The sequence below is a fragment of the Neofelis nebulosa genome, chromosome 16, assembly GCF_028018385.1.
Source record: "Neofelis nebulosa isolate mNeoNeb1 chromosome 16, mNeoNeb1.pri, whole genome shotgun sequence".
NCBI classification, from domain to species: domain Eukaryota; kingdom Metazoa; phylum Chordata; class Mammalia; order Carnivora; family Felidae; genus Neofelis; species Neofelis nebulosa.
This window is the reverse complement of record NC_080797.1, coordinates 39,349,285-39,363,816: the sequence shown is the minus strand read 5'-3', so window position 1 is coordinate 39,363,816 and position 14,532 is coordinate 39,349,285. Positions and strand designations below refer to the sequence as shown.

General features: G+C 50.5%; 1 protein-coding gene across 2 annotated transcripts in view; it reads right to left on the bottom strand.

The window, feature by feature from the left end:
* IGF2BP1 (insulin like growth factor 2 mRNA binding protein 1) overlaps positions 1-10,077 on the bottom strand; it is a 47,413-nt gene extending 37,336 nt beyond the window's left edge. For both annotated transcript variants that reach the window (XM_058703513.1, XM_058703514.1), the window contains exons 1-2: positions 9,622-10,077; positions 8,326-8,386 (exon numbers count right to left, since the gene is read on the bottom strand). In XM_058703513.1, coding sequence (XP_058559496.1) covers positions 8,326-8,386; positions 9,622-9,796 — 236 coding nt within the window. In that variant the 5' untranslated portion in view covers positions 9,797-10,077. The remainder of the gene's footprint in view (positions 1-8,325; positions 8,387-9,621) is intronic.
* Positions 10,078-14,532: the final 4,455 nt, after the last annotated feature.

Sequence of the window (14,532 nt, the reverse complement as noted above, 5' to 3'; positions counted from 1 at the left end):
ACTCCACCCGACAGCCCCCAGCCCAGTTCCTGTCTCCCCTCATTTTCTCCTCTTCATCTTCAGAGCACCTCATGGGAAGCTGAGGAGCCCCAAGCAATCCCAGACGCCACTCCAGGAAAGAGGCAACACGTATCATTCCACGTCAACTAATTGTAAAAACCCTTTATGGTAACTGATTAAAGTCACAAGCCTGTTAAATGGCCAAAACCCACATCCGGATTGGAAGCCCTTCCTCTCCCCAGCCCGCTAAGAGAAGGTTCAATCCTCAGTCCCTACACTGCGATTTCGAAAGGGGCAATAGGTCCGCGCGAGCGCGTGTTTGTGCACCCTTTGAACAGGGAGCACCAGAGAGAGGAAGTGGATGTTTGGGGGGGGGGGGGGGGAGTGCTCCCTTTCCAGTCCAGGGGGCCAGGGAAAGCGAGGCCATTGGAGCTTTGCCGTCTACAAGAGCCCAGGACGGGGAACAGTGTATGCAGTCACTTCCCGGGCATCCAGGGATCCCCAACTCCTGAAAGGCTGTTTTGTGAGCTTACAGAGAGAGAGAGAGAGAGAGAGAGAGAGAGAGAGGAGCGTTGAGGCAAAACACGCCCATCTCCCACCAGGTGGGGGAAGCTGCTCTCATTTCTTCCTTCCTCAGACGCTCAAGGACTCCCACTGTCCCCTTCCCATCCTGAATTCTTGTAACACTTACCTCATCGGCAGCACGAAGGTGGCTCCTCACTCACCAGTATCCCTACACCACATGCCCCTTTGACGGTAGCCCTCAAGTGTGAAATTTCACCTGGCCCGGGCTCATGGCATCAACAACAATAGAATCTGCGGCCCCCTCCCCTAAGGAATAACCAGCAGCAGCATTCTCCCCCATGCTCGCACCTTCTCTTCGAGCCTTTTGTCTGACAGGAGGGGTAAGAGACTTGGCAGCGGGGTCCACATCCCAGGGGGTCTGGGGGGACTGCCCTGGTAAGCCTCAGCTCCCTCTCCCAAAAGGGGGCTTTTCCTTTCAACATGCAGGTTATCAGAGCTCCCTACACACAAACCCCCTTCCATATGCCTGCCCCTCGTTGTCCCATGTAAACTACAGGCCACGTTCACAGAAGCACGCTTAAACACCCGACCTACTGCCTTAGAGTATATGCCCCAAGCTGCCAGTCCAGAGACAGAAGGCAGAGGGGTCCCTATCTAAAACAAGTAACAACAGCAATAATAATAGTTAATGTGTAGTAACACCGGTTTACGGTTCCAGAAACTGAGGCTTAAGAAGATTAACTTCTGCGGTTTCATAGTCATTGCCTGACTCCAAAGCTCTTGTTTTCTAAACACCGGGCTCTCCTGGGAGACCTTTCCTCCACAGTCCAATAGAGGGTGGAGGGAGGGACCCAGGGTAGGTCACGAGACCCTGACCTAATAGAGCTTCCTCTCTCCTTGAGCCTCAGGAGCTCACAGTGATTCCTGTCCACCAGGTTCCTGTTGCCAAAGAACTCAGACCCCACAAACAACCTTTACACAAAACAGTTTTTTCCTGAATTCTGATTTCTCCTCTGAAAGAGTCTAACTACATCCAATCAACGGAACTATCCAATCAAATTTCACGCAGAGTTAACATTTTCCATTGCGAGTGGCCAAAACATCTGGATGAAGGACTAATTTTTCAACTGAAACTAACGCTATATGAATAAAAAAACTGAAGTTTTCCTTAACCCTCTTCTACGGAAATACTGAGAGGGCGGACGAGAATCCAGGGAACAGACATGGTGTGGGAAACAGGTCCCCTCCTGTCTCCTCTCAAAGGGACAGTTCTCCATTCCCTTCCCCTACGCTAGGAGCGAAATTCACACCCATCCATTCTGACAGGTCCCTTAGGTGCCTCGAGCCACCTAAATGCCACTTGTCTAATAATCAGACTTGTCCTTAGGGGCTTTGAAAATATCTGGACATACCAGTCAAAAATTCTTCTCATCATCTAGCTGTTTGCTCTTTCACTCAAAAGCAGTTTACTGATGGGTCGCCATGCTCTATGCTCTCTGCCATACAACTGGAAGACTGGACTTCTGCGACAGGACTCCAGACCCTGGAGGACTGGACTTCTGCGATGCGACTCCATTTCTGGCCCTGTCTGTTCCGTACAGTTACATTTCAGTGTCTTGCAATCAGGTTTTCTCTGACTGTATCACAATGATGAGGTGCAGACCTACTTTTCTCCTGCGATTTACCCGTAATCAACATACATTTGATTTCGGTGACCTGTCTTTAGGATGAAAACTTGTTTGAACCTGCTGTGTCTTTCATTCCTTGACTCTTTATTGCAAACCTACTAGCTGCGAACATAAGGCCTTACAAAGCTGGCTCTGCTTGTTCAGTATCAGGATGACCCCTCCCACTCACTAAAAAAGCACGTAGGCCCCTTTGAACAAAATCTGAGGGGACATCCAAGTTTTTCTATCGGAATGGAATTAGCCAACTGGAGACTGAGTATCTTCCCGCTGGCCGTGCCTTCCTTCCAAGGGTATGTTAGCACAGACGCTCCCCCGAAAGATCTCTTCCTAGCCAAATCAAACTTTTTATCAGTTAACCAAAAAAGGCTGCACTCTCTCCAGTGCATGTTTTCTGAGACCTTTCCTTGCTTTTGTTTTGACAGGCGTTTTAAAAGGTGTGGGCGAGGAGGGGAAATGTGCTTCGTACAGGTGGAATGGCGTGCAAATTTTACATTCACATGAAGTCAAACCCCGGGCTGAGACCCTGAGAAAACTCTTCAAGGGCCAGTCAGTGGCCCACTGGAGGACCTGTCGTCCACCTTTTACCCCGGGGGAACAAAACCCGTCCTAGAAGCCCGGGTGACTACCATTACTCCCTTTTGTGGTTGTTTCCTAAAGCCTTTGGAACGTGGAGCCAGTCCATTTTCTAAAGATTCCTGGACCCTGTTGACTCTTCCAGTCTTACGCCCCATTGCCAAGGGGCCTCAGCTACTGGGAGAGGGCCACAACAACCACATGCACCTCCATTTTCTTTCCACCTCTCTCGCCCTTTTCTCCTTCCCCACCCTCCCTCCCCAGCCCTCTTCGATCCTCCTTGGCCTTTTGCTTCTGCCTTGGAGTGGAAAGGTCTAGGGACAGCCCGGGCGCTGAAAAGGGCTGCGCCCAGAGCCACGGACCGCTCCACGTGGGCGAGGCTGGGGATCCGGGGGCTCTCAGGTCCAAGGGGAGGCTGTCTGGCCGCGGGCCGCGGCCGGGGGTCTCGGGCAGGGAAGCCCTCCTGGGAGCCGCCCCCCCCCCATCCCCGGGCCTGCGGGGCGCGCCGGCGGCCCCCCTCCCCCCCCAGGAACGGAGCGGGCGGAGATTGCGGGCGGGGAAGGCGTGGGGCAGCGGGGCCGGCGCGGGCCCTCCAGGAAGGGCAGCCGGCGCCGCCGCGACTTTCTCGGCTTTTTTGCAAAAAGGGGAAGGGCAGGCGGGCAACCCCGCCGGCAGAAAGCGCCTTGCCCTTCGCCCCGATCTCCCACCCGTCTTCGAAAGCGCCCGCCTGCGACCCCCTCTGTCCCGTGGGGCGCTGTGCGCCTCCGGCCGCCTCTCTTTAAAAAGGGAAGCGGGGACTCCACCCCAACCCCCATCTCTCTTTCTCTTTTTTTCCCCCGTCTGGAATTTCCAACCCGGGACTAACTCGTCTGATTTCTCCAGTCTCCCCTGCTGCTGCTTCCCCCCCCCCCCCTTCCCCTCCTCTCCCCTCTCCCTCAACACTCCCATCCCAAATTCTAAGCTGCACTTTCTGGAAGGCATCGGCCACGTTTTAGGAATCTTTATAGAGGGCGGACAGAGAACGAGACTGGATTCAAATCCTAACAGCTGGCAAAATGTCTGTTCTTCAAACGCCTCTGGTTCACACTTTCATTCTAATGACAACATTGCCACCCAGGAGATAGAACCCGTATACGTCTTTCAGCAACTCCCCCCCCCCACCCAAATCTCACACAGCATTTGCTGGTCTCCCCACCCCCCCCCTTTTTACTCAACCAAACCAGATCTGAAATTGTTAAGAATATTTTATAATTGTATCCTCCCTAGCCTATCTCAGTGGTAATCTTTGTCAGCTGGCTGCTACACATTAAAGTATAGAATAAACTCTTAAAAAATAAGCCTTAAAAGTACCCAAACACATGACATAGATTCAAATGATGTATATTAAGGTAATTTGAAAAGATTAGAAGCTCAGAACCTTTGAATCAAGATTTTTCCAACTGCTAATGTCATGTATTTCATCTCTGAAACATAATTACAAGAATGTTTTGCTCTTTTCCACCAAAAGCTATGCCATTAAAATTGTACATTTGGAAGAGTTGACTATACTTGGAATAAATTAGCGATGGGAATTACAACTCTTCCCCCTCCTTTCCTCCAAAGTTCTCCATCGGGGAAAGCACTGAGGTAAAATTTCATCTTTTGACTTTGGGTCAGAAAAGAAAAGATTCTAGAAACCCACAACTCTTCCAATGGACAGTCAAACACCACTGTCCTTGGGAAAGGATCTTGAAATGCTGTGCACTAAATGGCAACAAGTGAAGGGTTTCTCTGGGCAGCAAAGAAAACATAACTCACGAATGTGTAAGGTTTACATGCTAGGTGGAAACTAAGTGAGAGTGAATTGATTTCCACCTTCCCTCTCCAAAGAGTGCAGACAAATTTAAGAATCAACCATTTTTAAATTTATATCAAGGCAAAAAAAAAAAAAAAAGCCCTAACCACATACTCACAAGAAAACCTTTTACTAAAAGTGTGAAACTTACTGGCTTAATACAGGTCAGATGTATCTTTCAACTGTGACCACTAAAGTAAAAGTGCCTGAAAATCCTCCCACCCTGTACTTTTTACTCCTTTGTTGTTTTTTTAAAGACATTCCCTTGCTTCTTAAACCCCTTATAATTCATTTTCAGCCCCTGAGAACACTGTTTATTAAAGACAAATCCATTTCTGAAGGCGAAATCTTTTTGCTTGTTTTGAAAACACTTAGTGATCCAATGACTTCAGAGCAAATCACTTAAAATTAAAAATAATATTTTTGCCACTTACAGGACATCCCCTTCGCACAGATTTCCAAAGCTGCTAACTTTGGGAAGTTCAACTGTAAAATCAGAATAAAGCTGAAGCCCTTTTGGAGGGTTCCCACGCTTCCGTGGCTCTGACACCCAATTTCTGTTTGGGCATTTTTGTAGTAAGAGTTGGAAAATTAAAGGGAAAGTGGTTAGCCCGCCTCATGTTAAGTCAGCTTAGAGAAAAGAACCACCATTAACCTGCCTAGGAAAATCAATCTTTTAAGTTGAACACATTTCATGCAGAAAGGCGGTGCACCTCTTCCATTTTTCTCTTAACAGCCAACACCTTTCATTTTTATGACAGCAGTTGACAGTAGGTATGCTGTCTTTACGTCACATTCCTCCAGAAAAAAGCACACACAGTGGCAAATGAAATAAAAGTTTAATTCCCTTAAAAAAGCAAGTCATTTCCCAAGGTAAACACGTCTAAAATGGGACCCCCCCCCTTTACCTTAAAGGACTCTTATGTCTCTCAAAATAAAACACATATATGAACCCTTTCCACAACTGTTTTAAAAATGCTCTTGGCTTTTCTCCGTTGTCCTAACATTTGACAGTGAAAATACACAAAGTCTCAGCAAAAAGCCAAAACTGTTAGCCAGAATTCCAACACTGTCTAAGAAGGGGTTTGGAAAGGTGGAAGAAATCGAATGTCACCCGATTAAAAATTAAAATTAAACATGTTTTCAGTTTAAATACATAGGGCTCGGTCTCTTGGGTTCTTAAAAAGGTACAAATTATATTCAAATAGATACAAACTTAGAACAAAATAGATGCATCCTTCAGAGTCAGGGATGCTAAGGTAACTGCTGTAACATTCTATCATTTGTTTGATCCCCCCCCCCAAAAAAAAACAAGCAAACAAACAAAAAACAGGAACACATAGGGTTTAGACTTTCTTGAATCTCTCAGAAATGTGTCAAGTCATATCTCATTTGGAACTGAGCGCACCAAAAATAGTTACTTCTATTTCTTTAAACAGTGAAAAGAAGTACATATACACAAAATACACATGCACAGTTGTTCATCTTGCTTCAAATATCAGTTATAGTTAATTCACTAGATCCTGTTTTATACATCCGTGAGATTTGAAAAGGCCAGTCCCAGACCAACTGAAGAACTGGTTTTCAGACAGACTAACTAAAAACACATACCACAAAATGCTTCCTTCAAAGAACTCAAAATGATAGAGCAAACGGACTTCATGCAAACAAACTCTTTTTTTAAATCCTAAAACTTCAAAAATTGATTCATTTTAGAAAAATGAAATGCCTTCTCACCACCCCGCAAACACACACACACACACACACACACACACACACACAACTGACTCAGTGTTTGTGCTCAAAAAATTATTTCAGGGAAGGGAAGAACACACAAAAGATGGAATTTAATATGGATGGGGAAAGGAAGATTTTGTACCCACTCTTCTCACAAACCCCACCCCTTCCCAACTCAAAAGGGCCCTAAGTAATGCATTTTGGAGGGAACAAGAAGGAGCCTAAAAATGGCTTGAAAGCAAACAGATGGCTTAGGGGGTAAGATCCATAAATACAGAGCACCATGGAAATTAAAGTATAAATGTTTTGGGTCCCATTTCATCACGTTTTGCTATTTCTCTTGCCTTCGATGCATTCTCTTTACAATTTAAACCACCCTGAAGCGCCAAAGGGAAAAAAAAAAATCCTACATATTTCAGAATTCCAGTTATTCTGGATCTCTCTCATCAACATGTTTCAAACACTCAGCTTTCAGTTCAATTAGCCACAATCTTCTCAATAAATCTACTGGTGTCAGTATGCTGCTCTCATTCCCATCTCCAGGAAATGTTTCAAAATAATAAATAAGCCTTTTTTTTTTTTGCCCCCCCCCCCGTCCTTCCGATTTTATTGCCTCTTTACTCCTAACTCTAATTGCCTTTCCAATAAGAGTATTGGAAGCACTGTGAGGTTAAATCACAGACTCTATAAACATAGTTACAAGCCATATTGATCATCTATAGATACAATAGCTCCAAGTTACTTAAAATATCTCAAAGCAAAAAAACACGGAACAGATTTTTATCTGACTTAAACTTTGCAGTTAAACTTCACAGGCTCAAAAACAAAACAAAACAAAACACCAAAAAACCAAAGCCACCCACCTACACCTTCCCACCCAGGAAAAAGGCCAGGGATTATTCTCAATGCAGCAAGTTTTCAGTGAAATGAGGGGGAGAACACACCTAGGGAGGGGAGAGGGTAACACCGGGCTCAAAAATTTCCTGGGAGCTGCCACAGGAGGGAAAACTGCACTGTCAACATGTTTAAAGGCAGATTTGAGAGAGCCGACTCTGTTCTTATAATTTCCCAGCCAGAGTTCAATGAAAGATCTGGAACCCCCCCCTCCATGAATCACATTTGGGGGGAACATCATAGAGGTACCCCACTTTTTGCTTCAGTGAGAACAGAAAGGTACTGGGACACAGACACACACACACTCTCTCTTTCTCTCGCTCTCTCTCCACTATTCATCCAGGGAGTTCTAGACCCTCCAAAGAGCCCCAGCTCACAGCCTGAACACAAAGCTCTCACCCCAGATGGTCCCCTTGTAACAATGGACTGAAGGGGGGGGGGGGGGGGGGCTCAGAAAGGATAGCACACAGCCAAAGCATATTCTTTGCAAAATCCAGTTGGGAGGGGAGGATGTGTGATGTGAGGGACTAAGAGTAGGGGTCCGAGAAAAAAAAGGTCCTTGCCTGTTGCAGAAATACATATAAAGCACAAGCAATTCTTTTGGGGACAGGAACTCCAAATCCACTTCCCATAGGGAACTGGAGGGGACCCCCCCCCCAATCCACTTAAGAATTATGCTAAGGGATGGGTGGAGAAAAAAGAGAAAATGAGGCCTGCTTGAAGTTGCAGCAATGTCCAGGAGTTCCAACTCTTCAACGATTTTTAGCTTCCCCACAAAAATGGCCCCATACACCTTGAATAAACTCCACAAGGCTTCTCCCCTCTTGATTTTTTTTCCCTTTTACTTCTCCAAATACCATCTCTCCCAGCCCACCCCAAACCCGGCTTATTTTTTACAAGCTGTAAACCACCCATTACAAGATCTTAGCCAATCTTCCCTCCCTGCCCCCAACATCCGGAGTTGGGGGTGGGAAGGCCAGTAATGGGTTTCTTCCACTGGAGACACTATGGACCCCTTAACACAGCCTCTAAGCGCCCCCAGGTTGCCTCCCTTCTCAAAGGGCCCTTTCCTACCTTTGTTTTTTGGGGACCGAGTGTTCAATCTCTAGGCGTTTTCCTTGCAATTCGACTTTCCCTAAAGATTTAAAAAAAAAAAAAAAAAAAAAAAAAAAGACAATGTAAGAGCTGGAACAGGAGCGTGGGGTGGGAAAGGGACGGAGAAAGAGGGGCACTCAGGAGTTCCTGGGATTTGAGATCTGCCCAGGAATCCAGGCAGTGGGTTCCGCGGCCGGGACGCGAAACGGCCGCTCTGGGAATGGTGGAACCTATAAATTCGTTATTGTGTTTTGTTCATTTTCGTTTCGTTCTGTTCTCCCACCGAGGCTGGCTGGGCAGTGGCTCGCTCTGGGAGCCGGAGCCGGGAAAGGGGCGACGAGGGCGTTCGTGTGGGCGGGCTGCCTGCTCGACTCCCAGATGTGGGGAGCAGGGGCCGGGAGAGAAAGGGCCCCCCGATGCTCCCAAAGTGTGTGGCGGGGGAGGGGTGCAGAATGAAACTTTAGTTTCCCGTCCTGCCGCGGAGAGGGGCTCCGGGCGGCGGGGCGCTCACCTGTCGGGGCCGGTGGTGGGCAGAGGCCCTGGGGGAGCGGTGCGGGGCCCCGCGGGGAGGGTCCCCGGCGGCCGCGACGCGCGCCTCTCGGCCCAGCCTGGGCGTCTCGGGAAGCAGCATGGCGACCCGGCGCCGCCGCCGCCGCGCCACCCCGCTCACGCCCCACTTTCAAATCAAAATGGCTCGAGCCCAGGCCCTGGGCGGGAGGCGGGACCCCCTCGTCTCAGGTCCTGCCCGAAGGCTGCAGTCCCCACCGGGCTCCCGGGAGATCGGAGACGGAGCGGGGACCCCTTTCCCCGCCTGGAAAGGCCTAGGGCGGAGGAACGGGAGCAGGGGGTGTTCGCACAGGGGGCCGAGGGGGGTGGGGTGGGGTGGGGGGCGGCCAGCCTCGGATAGGGAGGGGCGGACGTGAAAATAATGCCCGGACCGGGGCCGCCAGAGTGGGGACCCCCCCCCAACACACACACACAGCCAATGGGGCCCCCCGCCCCGTCGGTGGGGGGCAGGGGCGGCCTTGCTAAAGCCTCCAGCTTCTGCTCTGGGGCTGGGAGGAAGGGGTGAGGAGGTCCGGGATATTTCCGCGCGAGGGGCGAGTCGGGGGGATGCAGGGGGCGTCGAAGGAGGTGGGCGGACGGTGGGTGCCCAGGCCAAGCCCCGCAGGCCGGAGGGACAGAGGAGTTGGCGGGCCAGGAGAGAAGAGGGGCAGGTCTCCGTTGTTCGGGGATTTCGTTGTGGTTTTTCCGGGGAGGTGGGCGCACTCTTACCGGAGAAAGTTTCGATGGCCTTCATCGCCCAGTGCTCGTCGGGGCAATCCACGAAGGCATAGCCGGACTTGACCAAGAACTGGCCGCTGTAGGAGATCTTGTGCTCCGCAAACACTTTCTCCAAGTCCGCGGGGGTCACGCTCTCGTTGAGGTTGCCGATGTACAGCTTGTTCATGGTGGCGGTCTCGGGGCGGGACGCGGTCCCTGGCAAGGCCGAGCGGGCGGGCGCGGGCGGCGAGCCTCCTAGGCCGAGAGGCGGGAGGCCGGCGGCAGCAGCCGCAAACTTTCTTTGCACCCCACCCCTGAAGTTGTCCGGAGCCCGCGGCGGCGAGGGCGGCCTGAGGGCGCGCAGAGGTCGCGGGAGAGTTCGGCGAGGCCCGGGAGAAGTGCCCGCGGCGCGCTGGGAGGCGGACGACTCGGCGCTGCTCCTTCCCTTCTGTCCGAAACCCCTCCGAGCGGGCTGGTGTGTCACGTTTCTCCGCGGCCGCCCTGGCGCCGCCTCTAAATAAAATCGACTTGAAAAAAAATGGAGCGGAAAAAAAAAAAAAAAAAAAGGCGAAGCCACGTGGTGAAAGCCCCCACCCACCCTGCTCGGGAAGACCCCCGACGCCTCTGGGCCCATCGGCCCTTCAGCCCGGACTTGCCCACCAATCCCTAGCCTGGGGTGCGGGGGGAGGGGGCACTCAACTCACCCCCGGGGGGAAAACAGGGCGGCGGGGGCCGCGTTCCCGAGGCTCGGCTTGCCCCCTCCCCCTTGGCAAGAATCTGGCCCCTAGGGAGGCGCCCCGCCCCCACCCATCCCCCTACCCCGGCCCCGGCTGGGGGAGGGTGGTCGGGCCCTGAATCTCCCACCTCTTTATGGGTAAAATGTACGGTTATTTTTTTATTCGTGTGCAGGCTGGGGGGAGAGTTTGCCCACCCTACCCCGGTTAACTGCTAGCGACTGACAGGCGGGGAACGGCCGAGATAGACAAAGAGAAGCCGAGGACTCTGGGGTCTTCAGGCGGGGGTCGCGCGAGCCGGCGATTTTAAAAAGAAAGGCGCTTTTCCCCTAGATTTTTACGTGAGGGGTCTCGGCCTTCCCAGCCCCAGCCCTGGGAGACTCCCCCGCCTGCGGGGATCCGGGACCGAGGGACCCTGCGAGCGCGGGACCGGGAAGCCGAGACCGCGGGGGGACCGCGGCTGGGAACGAGGGAGCTGCAAGAAATCATGTTTCGGGATTCCCACGGGGGAAGGGTGGCTCGCACCCGGGGTTCGGCTGCTGAACGAGGCCGTCTCAAGGTCCTGGGGGAACGCGCGGCTCCGGCCCAAGCTGACCCCAGGAGAGGGAGGGGTGGAGAGGAGGAAGAGGAGTGGTAGCGTGAGCAGACCCGAGCGAACCGAAGGGGGAGGTCTCAGGGAGGGAGTGACCGGGTGGAGATCCGAACGCTCCCCTTCTCCCTCCCTGACGCGGGGGCAGACAGGTGGAGTCCCCTCCGCCCGCCCCACCCAGGCCGGCGACCGCAGCTTTCCCAGCGCTGGGTTAGGGGCTCGGAACTTTGTTTGGGGTGCAGCGGTGGGATCCGGGCGGGAAGGCGGGAGAGGGGCCGGGGGCGGGGGGCCGAGCGCGAAGCCCCGCCCACGTCCCCAGGTCAGACCCGCGGGGGGAGGGGGTAATTTCCGCTCGGCGCTCGGGGAAGCGAGGGGCGGGAGCTTGGAGGAGGGGGCGGTGGCCCCTCCCCCGCCCGTTCCTGGGGAGGGGGAAGCGGATCCGCCCTGGTCCCTTTCCTCGCCTTTGACCAACTCGCTCCGGATCCTCCGGCCCCGGGAGCCCGAGGGACGGACCCGACTGGGCTAGGGGCGACACGTGGGCGGTCGCACCCCGTCTCGGCGGTGGGGGAGGGGGCAGTTCGCCGCGCGTTTCGGAGTCCCGGATAGGCGGCGGAGAGCGGGACGCGCGGTCCACGCGCAACCGGGATCCCGGGCCGAGTGGCGGGCGAGGGCAACGAGTTTCCAGCGGAGGGGGCTGGGACGGCGCCGGGCGGGGGGGGCGGGGGGCGGAGAGCGCGGCCCGGGGACCTCGGAGCCCCCCAGGCCCGAGGGTCGGGAAAAGAAGGGGGGAGGGACTGGACCCCCGGTAATGCCAGACTCTCCCTGCACTGGGCGGAAGCTCGGGTTTTGCTCCGGGTTCTGCGGGCGGGAGAAACAATTCTGTCGGGGGCACGCGTGCTGCGAGGGCAGGTGAGGAAGGGGGTCACTCTCCCTTTCCCCGTCCCCGACCCCATTGTCTCAGTCGCCTGCGGCCCGGGCCGGCTCCGCAACACGTGTTGGCTGCACTGATATGAATGCCTTGGATTTTTTTTTTTTCCTTGTTATTATTTTTTGTTTGCAGAGTCAGTGAGCTGACTCCCCGGCTTGGGCACACCGCTCTTCTGTCAGACGATTTGATACCGTTCAAAAAGTCGGGAGTTAAAAGACCACACGCCGCACCTTTGTCCCCCTCCCGGTTTTCCCCGCGCGCTGCAAAGAAATGGGGCTTGGGCGTGGGGGGAGGGCTTCCAACTCGGTTTTCTCCATCACCACCTTCAAAACCCACTCTCCAAATCCGCGTTTTGTTCTAGCCAGCCACGTGTTTGTCGGATTTGGGGGGTTGTGACGGGTTGTTGGGTTTTGTTGTTTTTTTTTTTCCTCTGCTTGGGGCAACAGAAATTAAAATACTATGAGCTGTTAGTTGCTGAGTAGAAAAAGAATGTTGTTTTCTACGCAGGAAGGTGGGCGACATCTGTATCCTACCCCCCCCCACCTCTTCCGACCCTCGCCCCCCACCCCCCGCCCTTCCCCGCAGATTCTGACTCTTAATATTCAGTCAGCTCTTGACCATAATTTTCACACAAACCCACGAGCTGCAAGCGGTGTCTGCCACTTAGTAGGCATTCAATAAACATTTAAAAAATGAAAGACCAGCTAATGCAAACTGCAGAGCAAAGAGAATAAAGAGGAAAATTGAGAGTCCAGGAAAAAAAAAAAAAAAATCTTGCCAGAATGTGTGTCTGTTGCCCGGGGACTTTTCTTGGTGATGTGTGTGGACTTTTGAAAGGGCTAAAAGATGGTCTCAGAAAGGCTGTTGTGTTCTTGGCCTCTTCCTAAATAGGAGCCCCAATCTGCTGAAATCTTTGCTGTTACATTGGGGAATAAGGAAGAGGGTCCTAGACAGGGCATTGCAGTTCCCAGAAACTTTAAGTACTGTTTCCTCCATTTAATTTAAATCTCTAAGAATTAATAGAAGCGCCTCTCAGGGTTTCTCCCTGGGGAACATAACCCACTACTCTATCTCTTTAGTCCCCAAACAAAAGCAAGTTACACCCCACAAAAATTTCCATCCAGACCTCTAAACTCCTGTAAAAGGCAGCTCACCTTGTCCTACCCTGGATTCAAAGGAAAACAAAAATTACGAACGTAATCATGGAATTCAGTTCACTTGTAGGGTTTTTTTCCCCCCCCCCCATTTAAAAAATACAATGGAAGTCTAAATGTGGGTTGAAATTAGTTTCTTTTCAACGTTTTAAAATGACAGTAGAGGAGAAGATACAGATTTGTGAAAATAAACATTGGCCAACTATTGCTAAATTGAAACTGATTAGTTCTTTTAGAAATCAGACGTCTGGGTGAATTCTAATCCTTCCCCCCCCCCCCGCCCCTGCCCCCACCAAGGGATTCTGTGTATAGTCAGAGGCTGCAAGAACACAAGAGAGAGGAGACAGCCCGGGTGAGATGCAGACCTTTTTAGCCCCCAAATCAGTTTTGCCTCAGTGATCTGGCTATTTCAGGCTGGGGTTGGGGGTACTGAACGATGCTGATTGGTGCTTCGTCTCCCCTCTGAGTGAGCCCAGCACTAAAATTAACCTGAGAGAAGGGTTATTTCTTGTCGAGACTCACATTCCTAGGATAGGAACAGGAATGGGCCAACTTGGAATGCCATAATTTATCATTCTCCTTTTCTTTCCTTCTTGCTTTCTTTTGTTCTTAGAGACAACTAATAAACATTGTATTTGTCTTTCATATTTTTTCCTACACAGCTTTTTGGGGAAGGCTTAATCTTCAGTGGAGAATTAAATTTAGTTTGTGAGAGTTAAAAATACAGCTGCGGGGGGGGGGGTGGAATATATATATATATATATATATATATATATATGGCTGCAGGATAAATTATTTCTTTAATAACACTATTCTGATTATTTTATTCCACTTATTTATTATTGTTGTCACACTTTTTTTTTGTTGTTGTTCTTGTTCTCTCCCTCTTTTCCTCTTCATTTTTCCTGAAGAAGTATGTGGTCTACTTGTAAGATTCAATTCTCTGAATCCAGAAACACTGAAACTTGACTCCATTTTAAAGATGGGATTCTGATCCATTTTCCTTCAGTGTGAACATACAAATTCAGAGAGAGAAAAACATTGAGGACAATAAAATAACTTTTTTTAAAAAATGGATTTTCTTTTTTTTTTTTGAAGTAAGAAAATCAACAATTCCATGGTCATACAATATGAATTTTATTTTTAAATGTATCTTCCCCATATTTGTCCATTGTTAATAGCTTTAGATTTTCTCATCTTATGTGTATATCTTCATTTTTTATTTGCTATTTTACCAGAAGTATTTCCCCAAGCTGCCTCAAAGTTTTCATAACTATCATTTTTTTGCCAACATGTAACATTCAGTCCACTAGATGTAAGTTAATCATTAATCATTATTTTTAGGTTTATAAGTTACATCAAATTTTTTTTTTTTTTTTTTTTTTTTTTACTTTTGTAAGAAGTAGTGAATAGATATTTGGGGGCATATAACTTTTTCCTCTTTTAAATGAGCTCACTTGAATAAATCCCCAGAATATATACTGCATTTTTAATCTTACATTTATCAATGACTTTCTT